The 11,794-nt window shown below is 42.3% G+C and overlaps 1 protein-coding gene across 1 annotated transcript in view; it reads right to left on the reverse strand.

Annotated features, from left to right (window-relative positions):
• SMC5 (structural maintenance of chromosomes 5) overlaps positions 1-11,794 on the reverse strand; it is a 118,603-nt gene that overhangs the window by 54,596 nt on the left and 52,213 nt on the right. Inside the window, exons 12-16 of the mRNA XM_019517470.1 lie at positions 10,600-10,694; positions 10,275-10,407; positions 8,317-8,490; positions 7,495-7,664; positions 5,966-6,089 (exon numbers count right to left, since the gene is read on the reverse strand). Of these exons, the coding sequence (XP_019373015.1) occupies positions 5,966-6,089; positions 7,495-7,664; positions 8,317-8,490; positions 10,275-10,407; positions 10,600-10,694 (696 nt within the window). The remainder of the gene's footprint in view (positions 1-5,965; positions 6,090-7,494; positions 7,665-8,316; positions 8,491-10,274; positions 10,408-10,599; positions 10,695-11,794) is intronic.

The following is an 11,794-nucleotide window of genomic DNA, read 5'->3' on the forward strand; positions in this document are numbered from 1 at the left end:
TGACTGCTTCCCCACACTCCTGGCCCATATTCATCTTGGAGTCAATGATGACTCCAAGATCCTTTTCTGCCTCTGTACTGACAAGAAGGGAGTTCCCCCACCTGTAGGTATGGTGCCAGTTGTTCCTCCCCAGGTGCATCACTTTGCACTCGTCGGTGTTGAATCCCATCCTATTCTCATCCACAAGATATATATCCGCATATATCTAGCTAAGGAAATACAGTCTAGAGCAGGCGTCTTCAACCTGTTTTAATAAGTGTACCCCCAATGGCCGGACATGGGGGAGGGTAGTGGGGGGGAGAGTAGCAACACACAGCTGGATGCAAAGCAGCAGCACCCCCCACCCCCAGCCCTGCTCCTGGGAGGTACAGGATGGTGGGTGGTAGAGCTCCATCCCTGCCAGCCCATGCATACCCCCTAGGGCCTTCCTGTGTACCCCCGGTTGACCACCTCTGGTCTAGAGGAAACTGCTATAAAAGCAGATGCTAAAGTGGTTGGACAATCACACTCAAAGAGTAGGCAGCAACAGCTCAACATCAAACTGGGAAGAGATATCAAGTGCAGTTTCCCATGGATCTGCCCTGGTCCCAATACTGCTCAATATCTTCATTAATGACTTGTATCTTTGTGCTCTGACTGTACACTTTGTGCCCTGGAAAACAAGGTTCTTGGGTAAATTTTATTAGACCAACTAAATAGTTGGGAAACTTGTTCTTTGCAAGCTTTTGGGCACAAACACCCTTCTCCAGACATACGGAAAGTCATTTCCCTGTGCCTAAAGAAGGGTATTTGTACCCAAAAGCTTGCAAAGAACAAGTTTCCCAACTATTTAGTCTAATAAAAGATATCACATTTACACAAAGAACCTTGTCTACCTTTGTCCTCAGATCAACATGGGTACAACCAACAACCCACTTAGTACACTGGAATTGAGTGTACACTTTGTGGATAATACCAAGCTGGGTGGGAGAACTGACATTTTAGAGGATAGGATTAAGACTCAAAATTAAATAGATAAATTAGGAAAAATGGTCTTCACTGAATTAGATATAACTGAATTACAACATACATGACGTACCACACTTAGGAAGGAACAAATCAAATGCAAAAATACAAAATGGGAAATGACTACCTAGGCTTCAGAACTGCTGAAAAGGACCTGTGGGTTACAGGGGAATCACAAACTGAATCTAGGAATAATATTGATAAAAGGAAGGATTTAATAAAAAAAAACAAAAAAGGTCATAGTTATAAAAAGGATAGAGATCAATTGTTCTGTGTCCACAGGGGAAAGGATAGTAGTAATGGCTTAAATTGCAACAGGGAGATTTATGTTAGATATTAAGAACTTGTTTAAAAAAAGTAGCTACGCAATGGAAAAAAGTAGAGAGGATGTACAATCTTCACTATTGGATGTTTGTTTTGTTTGGGTTTTTTAAATGCAAATAAGATCAATTTTTCTGGGATGGCTTAGCTAGGGATGTTTCTGCCTTGAGTAAGGGATTGGACTAGATAACTTCCAGAGGGTCCTTCCAGCCTTAACCTGGTGGAAGATGCCTACCTAATATATAAAGGGGAAGGGAGGTTTCCTCTCTTTCTACTTTTGGCAGAGATGCAAGTAACAGACAACTCCAGCTTAGGGTAGGGAGATGACTTAGTCTTAAATGATGAAAAAAATGGGAGTCAGAATAATTTATTAAAGCCAGTAGATCGTTCCTTTCAGAGTCTTGCTTCTTGTCAACATTCAACTGGAGGATAAGCCACCTGCACTGTTACTGCTCATTAGGAATAGAAATGTAAACAGTAGCTTTCTGAATCATCGTACTGCCCAGCAGTAGCCAACAATGTGGGGATAGAGTAGGGATTAGGTAGCTCAGCATTATTTCTTTTAGAGCTCTTTAGCTTATAACAATGTTAGTGTGCCTTAGACTTTATCTGATACAGATGAGATGAATCACACTCTGAAGAGTGTTGGTCACACCTTGCTTTGGTATCTGAACCTGATGAATAGATACAGTTTTCATCCTCTGAAAATGATGCATCAGATTAAAATAAATAAATAAATAAAATCAAACAGTGAGCTTTAACAGGTACTGAGGAGTTAGATACTAGTTAGGTAGTTTGATTTTTTAAATAATAAAAAACACATAACAAGTAGACTGTTGGTATGCTGAGACAACTACCTATCATGCATATCAATATTGGCTCATCATCTTCTTGCACACCCCTGTCTGTACCCATCTGCTTCCTCAGCTTACTCAAGGGGAGGACCATTTTTCAGTTCTGTGTTTGTACTAAGAGAGGGACCCTGATCCATGACTGTGGTTTCAATATGCAGTGACTATAAGAATAGGCAGCTAGATCTCCCAGTGCAGTAGAGGCTTTGAGCAACAAGAGTGTTATAGAAAAAGCAGATGAATGCAAGCATCAATTTCCAGGAATAGTTAGTATAGAGGATTCCAGCACAGGGCTTTTGAGACTTAGCACCAAATTCGCTAATACTAAAGTACTGTGACTGGTGACCAAGTGGATGCCAAAGGGAACTTTATTTGGCCTTGAACTACCCTTCTCCATGGCAAAGATTTCTGCCCTCAAGAGCTAAGACCAGTCAAGATGACCTTGGGATACACCTGCAGCTGAGAAGAGCATTGCTTTCTTCTTCCCCAACCTTGGAAGTTACACTGGTTTAAAAGGACTATTTCTTAAACATACAACTCATAGCTATGAGTGTGGAGCTGAAAAATAATCTTTGAAGCAGAATTCACTAAAATTTTCTATTCAACCACTTTAGGATTTGAAGAGGGACACACTGCCCTATTTACCAAAACTTGAAGAGTCTTTTACTTTTGAATTGTTTTTGAGAACAACCTGAAAGCATCTCCAGAATATACCCCTTACTAAGCCATAACTGGCATGGCCATCCTAAAGAACACTATCACAAAGAGATCAATTTTTAAATCATTAAAATTTTCCATTATAAACTAGACTGGATACCAGGTAAACCTTTCAGAACAGCAAGATTCCTTTTCAAAAAGGAAAGTACAGTATGTAAAACTTACCTACTAAAAACCAAGGCAAACTAGCAAAACAAGTTAAGCAGGTAGATTCTTAGTTTTATTTTATATGCTTCAGTCTAAGAGAGATTCACAGAAGCTCAGCTTGACCCATTTGAGCTTTCAAGATTCCCCTAAGTATCTAACTTCTCACTGGAAAAGCTGCTTAGGCAACTAAAATAAAGATATTGTGCACAGACATAACTTCCGTCGTTCTAATGAACCAAGATGTATAGTTACATATTTCCTGCCTGAGGCTACATAGGGTTTAAAAATTAGGTGGCCCTATGATTAAGTCCACAAAGGGATCTGGTCCTAGAATATGCCTACCACTGATCTACAGAAGGGGTCAGCAGCCTTTTAGAGGCAGGCCAAACTAATTCAGCTTGGTCAGAAAGCAAGCTGCTGCTTGCAATCCAACCACCAGCACAGTTCCCCTTGCCACCAACTTGCTGACAATGTCCAGGCCTTGCAGACTGGATAAAATTGCTTGGCAGGCTGAACCTGGCCCCTGGGTTACAAGTTGCTGACCCCTGACCTACAGCATTCAATTCAGCACTCAGGGCTATTTTCATTTGGAAGCATGGGATGGTGGCAAGGCCCACCTTTTATAAAGTAGAGCAAGGGTGTCAAACTCATCCAGTCCTGCAGGCCTTGTGTCTAAAAAGGTTGAGAATTACTGGATTAGATATCTGAATACCCCAATTACCTGTGCTTGAAAATTAATTAAATGACAGAATTCAATCCAAACCCTAAATATCCATATGTGGAACCAAACAGGAAGCACAATTAGGGCAGGGTTGAAAAAGAAAAACAGAAACACTGAAAATGGGTTTTCAGCAACTATACTGAAGTGAAATCTTTCCTGAATCAGACTTTTTAGATCCTCGTTTCCTTCAGGGAGTATTGCCCATTTCATTCATTACACACACACCCTAAATTAAATCAATGCATAAGCAATATTAATTCCTGAAGTAATTAACAACTTCTGTTCACCAGAGTGCCCCAAGGGATGATGAGGTCAAACAATTATAAACCACTGCAAGACCATTTCAGGCTGGACATAAGGAAGAATTTCTTTACTGTCCAAGCCCCCAAGGTCTGAAACAGCCTGCCATCAGAGGTGGTTCAAGCACCTACATTGAACACCTTCAAGAGTAAATTGGATGCTTATTTTGCTGGGATCCTATGACCCCAGCTGACTTCCTGCCCTTCGGGCGGGGGGCTGGACTCGATGATCTCCCGAGGTCCCTTCCAGCCCTAATATCTATGAAATCTATGCAATCTAAATCTAGGAAACTCTCACTCCTCTGCCCAGCTGTGCAGTTAAATACCTTCTGATCTGTACTGCTCAGAAATACACAAGTGCATGGTAAAGCCAGTTTGCTATAGGGTGCAAGAGGAAGATGAGAATACTCCTACAGACAGGTTGTTTATTAAATTAATGGACATTCTGATCACTTTGTTTGTACCTTGTAGGAAAAGCAACACGTATATGGACTGATGCATGCATACTTAGAGTATGCTATTGTTTGATATTTTAAGAACTTAGAAATGTGTAAAATATTATTTGGAAAAAAACCAGTTGTTTATTAATATCCTATCACCACCACAAGTCAATTTTTAAAACTAACTTTAGAAAGTTTAGAGGTTCACCATGCCTTAAAAATGGTTATCTTGTACAATTTCTTGTGGTTTTCAAAACTGCTTTAGATATTTCACCCAACATGATTTATGGAGATTTTGAACAATGCCATCTGGGCTCAATCAATATATACAAAACCAAAATGATCAAAACCAGTCATTTCTCTTCTTCATGCTGGTTACTGAGTGCAGTGAATCAGACTGCTTCAAAAGACAACATTCAACTTTGCATAGGATTAGGTTTGAACACTTCTCAAAACTGGGAGTCAGAGGGTAAAGATTAGCTCAAAAAAGCCTAAAGGATTTCAGAATATCCAACTCAATTCTAAAGATAACAGTACACACAAGAAGATTTCCACAGAATACAAGAAAACGTTTAGTACAAGCATCACTTCAAAAAGGCTTAGGAACTGGAGAAAATAATTAGGGAGTGGGATGGGCTCCCAATGCACTTCCGATTGGGAATCTACCTTCTCTTCTTTTATTTTATTTTTAAAAACAGTCACACAATGCTAAAATGCACACCAACTTGTAATTTACTGATGCACGAAAATGTGTGTTTAAAGACCAGTTAAAAAAAATCTCAGTGGACATGTCTACACATGCAAATAATGCGCCTGAATTTGTTTTGCAGAAAATTCAGCTACATTAAACTGGTCAGGCATGCATCTGAACATGTAGCTGATGGGAACAAAAATGTGAAAATGGATTCCGAAACCCTTTAGGCTGTTCCTATCCTACTCTGCCACCTCTCCAGCAGCCAGGGGGAGCTCTAGGCTCCCCTGGGTGCCAGCCCTGGGCTGGCAGGGGATACAAGGGTGAGGCCTGGGTTCTGCAGGGTGGGAGAGAGCTGTCTAAGCTTTAGGGCAGCTCTCTCCCAGCCACACGGAGATGTCTCCTCACCCCCCAGAAATTGGGGCCGACCCCAATTTCCACACAGGCAGGGAGGGAACTGCCCTGGAGCCAGGATAGCTTTGGCCACTCCACAGAGATTGGGGCCAGATTGGAGAGGTTCCCTGGCACCAGGGCAGCTCTCCCCCACCCTGTGGAGATCGGGGTTTAGCCAGGCAGCAGTTGCGGCCCCCTGCTGCCTGGACTAACTAGGAACAATTGCTCCCAATCAGGGTCTACACTGAAGTGCACTTCAGCACATTAGCTATTGCGCTGTCTTTCTAGTATGTTTGGGGGGGTGGGGGTGGTTCTTAATATAAAATCCGAACCCTTCATAACAACAGAAAAATATATACAAGGCAGAAAAGAAGCCATACCTTAATAAGTTCCTTTAATTCTATAACAAGTTTTGCTTTTTGGATATTGATTTCTTTGATCTTTGCATTTGTATGTTGCGCCTCTTGGTCTAAGTTGATAGCATCTTGTTCCATCTCTCTTAAACTATGGGAAAAAGCAGTTTATGATTAATTGATTACAGTGTGTTGAGACACCAAATTTCTCTGCTAAGGCCCAGCCCGATGAACTATATGGTAAATCTTTTGGCTTTGGACTAATAACACACAGAGTTTGTACTATATTTAAAGTAGATACAAAAGTGCTGCTTAAATGTCTGTTATGGAGCATCTGTGTTAAGCCTGCAGCAGTTTCAAAAAAGGTAAAATGCATCAGTTCTGGATTAACTAAATTATAACAGGCATGTTTATTTCAAAGTCCAAGTGTTTTCAAATTTGACCTATACTTCCACGTGCTCAGGGAGAGCAGGGTGTGGGGGGTCAGGAGAAAGTGGAAAGGGAGCCACCTGGATCCTCCTAACCCAGGGGCAGGCAATTATTTTGGGTGGAAGGCCACCTACCCAGTTTTGGCAACCTGTCGAGGGCTGCATGGGTAGCCCCACCCCCTGACAGGAGCCCCACCCCCTGGTCACCATCTTGGGACCAATGTCCCAATGTCTTAGGACCAATGTCTCAGGGCCAGCACCAGTGGGGCCCAGAGCAGGGCGCAGGCTGGTAGGGATCTGTGGAGCCGGGCTGGGCTGTACCAGAAAGGAGAGTGGGGAGCTGGCCCGGTTCCTTAGAGCCCCTACCGGCCGGGACCCTGTACTCCTGCCACCCTGCTCTGGGCTCCACCGGACCGCACCCCCACAATGTCCAGATCAGGGCTGGGCTGCTTCCTCCCTCCCCCCTCACTCTAGCACATCCGGATTGGGCCCAGGCTGCTTTCCCCACCCCTACCGAGCATGTCTGGACTGGGGCTAGGCTCCTCCCCTCACCCCCAGCATATTCAGATTGAGGCAAGGCTGAATTGATTTGGAGAGATTCAGAGATTTGGAAGGCTTGCAGCAAACAGAAACTGAGAAGAGGGAAAGGGATGGGATGATCTTCCATACAGGCCGTCCTTGACTTATGATGATTCCAGTTATGACAAATAGCACTTACAACCTTTGTAAACTGCAACCCTGCTTCCAGGTTCTGACAGGGGTTTCGACTTTACAGCACTGGACACAGCTGCCTCCAGCTGCTAAGTCTGTTGTGGCGGGTGGAGGGGAGAGGCAGGGCAGATCAACGTCCCCACAGTGAGGGAGAAACTGGGGCTGGGACAAGTTGCCCAGCCGGGGCTGTGGGGTGCAGGACTCAGGGGTCAAGGCTTCAGCCTACCTGGCTCCCCAACTGTACACTTAATGGTAAAACTGTCATAATCTAAAAGAAGCCAATAAGCATTGCTGTTTCAGTGTTGCTAGCAAAATGGTTCTAGACATCCTATTCAAAATAGGATATAAGGCTGAGTATCACACATTCTTGAAGTTTAATGCTACCAAAGCACGAAAAAGTATCTGCAGTAAGCATACCTATAGTGTTTCATATCAATTTTTGATTCCAGTTGTCTCCTTCTGTTTTCTCTCTCCAGAAGTTCCTTCTTCTGCTGTCTAAGTTCATTGTCTCTGCGCTCCAGGTGTTTCTGCCTCTCAGACAGTGTAGTCAACTCAGAATCCAGTGACTGCAACTTATTATTTATTCCCTACAGTAAATAATGGTACAGAAAACATATTTAATATTCTCATTATAATCAGCCCAGACTTAGGACATCTACATGTGCTATTAAGGTAACAGAATAAACACCAGCACAGTTCATTCTGGAGTCAACTGCTCCTTGGCACAGTATCTACATGTGCACCTGGGACAGCAGCACTCTGAGTGGGGGTGGAGCCACCCTAGGCTGGCAGCAGGGTTGAGGGGTCAGCCCCAAACTCCAGGTGGTGACTGTTGGGCAGCAGAGGAGCTGGCTGGGGCATAAAAGTGCCCAAAGTATGGACCTGCGTAGCTAAGCAGCAGGCAGCAGTCTGGCCCCTTGCTGCCTAGGCTGACCAAGCACAACTAATGCCCAGGTCAGAGTTCACATATGTGTTTCACCACAGTTAATAACTCCACTGTAAAAAACTGGCCCAGATGGTACTATCTTACAGCTGAGTTAATTAATTTACTGCACCCTAAATACTGGCGCTCAAGGAGTGATGCTTCACTGCAGAGCTAATTAATCAACTCTGCAGTGAAGCGCATGTGTAGATGCATCCACCATCAAATTTAGTGAATTAAAAAAAAAAAAAAAGTGGCAGCAGTTCCAAGCCATGTCCTGAACATTTTTTCCCTAAACACCAAACAAGCCAATTTACCTGTTGCTGCTCTTCAAACTGTCTTCTTTCTTCTGTATCCACCGAACCAATAAGAAACTGTGCAGGTCTCAGAGAGGTGTTACTAGAAACAGTCTGGTTTGTATAAACTGATACTTTTACAGAATACCTTTCTTCAGCTGTATACAACTGCCTAAGCTTGGTTTCTTGTATGACCTAAACATGGAAAAGAAATCTTTGATAAAAAAAGCATCTGCTATATTGAACAAAAAGTTCTTCTGTGTTTGTTACTATAAATCAATCAAAAAGTGTCAGTCATAATCAGGGATCCTGGTTTTCTCTGTTTAAAAATCACAAATTCTCCGATTTAAAAAAAAAGGAAAAAAAAAAATCACAAATTCACTGATTAAAAGAACCAGAAGCCGCATTTTTCCGTGATTAAAATGAAACACCATTAAAAAAAACTGACAAATTCTCTTGAGTAAAAAAAAACAAGATCTGTTTTTCCATGATTAAAATGAAACTCTACTATACATAAAAGGTATCAGTTGAACACAATGTTCTATTGATATATTTACAATTTCAAAGCAATTTGGAAGCCTACCAGTGCCTCAATCCCTATAATAAAATACATGATAAATACCTATACATTTTTGTTTGATTTTGATTTGGGGTTTATCATCATGGAAAAATCAGAGCTCCCCCTGCCTCCTCCTCTCACCAGAATGCAGGTCCAGCTGCAGCTCTCCTCTACTCACTTTTTTGTAGCGCTTAGCAACCCTGATATGCCGGTGCCCTGCCCATGCCATTACCCCTCACTCCCAACCCACAGCCCCACCAACCCTGCTGGTACCCCTTACTCCCTACCGACAACCTCCTGGGCCTTGTCCAAACCCTTCACTCCCCACCCACAGCACTCCACACCCCCCTGCCTTGCCAGACAGGGCCCCCAACTGTCAGGGCTATGGGGCTAGGGACCCGGGTCTGCAGCCCCCTGCTCCCCACAGCACAGCCCAAGCCCTGGCTGCTGCCTGTGGGAGGCAGTGGCTACTGCAGTCTGAGTGGGGAGTGGAAAATGGAACCCAGCTTCACCATCCTCCATGGGTGGCACAGCTGGAGCAGAGCCCGTTGGGTAGGAGCAAAGGAGGCTGCCCGCTGTGGGCTCAGGGCTCCCCGCCCTGCTGCCTGCCCCCTGGGAACTCTGCAGCCCAGCAGGTGAAACCCAGCACAGCAGGGCAGATACTGTTTATCAAAATATCAAATACAATGAAACATCTTAAGCAGAAGATATTTCATATCACTGTTCTCCATGATTTATGGGGGAGAGGAGGAGTCATGAGTTGGCCTAGCTCCAAAATAAACATTTAATTAAAATGAACCTGTTTGTATTAACAAAATATCCAAAAGCTTTCTGGCTCAAGCACCTACCATTTTTTTTATTATAAAACACATTCATAGTTTTCACTTTTAAATAGTAAACAAACCAAAACAATTCAGCATGCAACTAAAGGACACATTTAACTTTCTGTGAAATGTTAAGTTAGAATTACCTATATTTTGCTCCCATGTCTTAAAAGCTGCGTGCAGTATAATGACATGCAGATGGCAGGGCAGGGTACCACCTTAGAGGCTAACAAATTCAGAGAAGCATAAGCTTTTCTAAGTGACTGCCTACTTTGTTAGATGCTATGAAAGCATATTGTAGTATCTGACAAAGTGGGCCATTGCCTACAAGTTTGTCTCTGAATCAGTTTGTCCCTTGCTACCATTCCCTCCCTTCTGCCTGAATGCAAATTAATACAGCAAACTACCTATCTCTACTCAGTTTAATGCTACGCGTTCCTACGACCCTGTCCACATAACCTCCCTACCAAAATGAATGATTTATTTATACTAAATAGTGTGCCCATGACAACTTCTGCTTCTTTCACATCTACTTTCCTCAATACTATCTTAACAAAACTATTGTCCTAGTCATACTAGACAACACGGTTTCTTACCCTTTCAATCATATTTCTGGTCCTCTCTGTTCCCACAGGGACCTCATGAACTCGATACTGGGCACAAAGGTAACTCATCACAGGATGAGGAGCATCAAACAGCTCTCGTAAGAAAGAGAAAAATCCATACTGGCTGAGGAACAGAAAAGAAAAATCACAAATAGAACTTTTAAGTTTGATGAGCAAACTAAGAAAAATATTCTTTAATTCTGAATAAAAATAATTTTAAAAAAATCAGATCTTTAAAAGTTTGGCTTACAGAAAATTCACAGCACAGAATAAAATATTCAGCAGTAAACAGAGAATGTGATTTTAAGTTACTCACTGTAACTCTTCAATAGGTCTTGAAGGCCTGTTTTCAGCACATGACTCACTGGGTGCACAGACAGCATTCACTCTTAGTTTCCTATGGTCACGTATCTAAACATGAAACACATTCAGAAAAAAGTGAAAATAGAAATTTGAGTGAAATGAAAAGTTACTCTAATTTATCAAAAAGATATATTGGACAGATGTAAACATTTATTTTAAATTAATGTTCTCACCCTCCTCCTTCATTTGAAACTATTCCCATTTCAATATAATCACGTTGAGAATTATTTAAAACTTTCTCTGCATTCCAATAGCAGAAAACTGCTGACCACAACCCAAATGATTACCGAAGGAAAAGTCTTTTCCCTCCTCACCCACTGAGGGGGAGTAAAATCTTTCAAAGTCCTCTTGATGACCATCAAACAAATGGACAGAAACAAACTATTGTGGAAAGAAATCCTTTAGGTCTGTTAAATATGCTCTGTACGAGACATGGACCCTCAAGATGGACTAAAAACAAAACTTAGAATTCTTTTAAAAGATATTTTAAATTTACTAGACAAACCAACACATCGAGCAAAACAAATGTCTCAGCAACACAACATGTAAAATTGTAAGCAAATATCTACAAAAGTCCATGTTCTTCCCCAACCAACCAAGTTCTCCAAAAGCTACAGTGTACCCAACAACTGCATAAGTGCATGTTTTTAGGAAATGTATAAGTTAAAAGACAGCTACCATTAACAGTCAAATCTAGCACCAACATCTCCTTTTTAGACACGATGATCAGCATCCAGAATGATAAAATACAGACCACGTTATACAAGAAACCCACAGACCAACATACATATCTGCACAGAACCAGCAATCACCCTAAACGCACCAAAAAAGCTGTGATATACAGCCAAACCCTCAGGTACCACCGGATTTGCACTGAAAAGAACACCCGGGATTGCCACCTTGCCAATCTTAAAAAGACTTTCACCCAACAAGGACACTCCTCTAGAGAGATAGATCGCACATTTGAAAGAGCCACCCGGATGCCATGTGAAGAATTGCTGCAGTACAGAAGAAAAACCCCCACAAATCGCACACCGCTGGTTATGACATATACCCGTACAAAAAATCCTCAAACAATTGCAACCCATACTAGAAAGAGAACCTATTCTTAAAAAGATATTCCCAGAGCCACCCATCCTAGCCTTCAA

Source organism: Gavialis gangeticus, unplaced genomic scaffold (genome assembly GCF_001723915.1).
Source record: "Gavialis gangeticus isolate Ggan-Ray unplaced genomic scaffold, GavGan_comp1, whole genome shotgun sequence".
NCBI lineage: Eukaryota > Metazoa > Chordata > Crocodylia > Gavialidae > Gavialis > Gavialis gangeticus.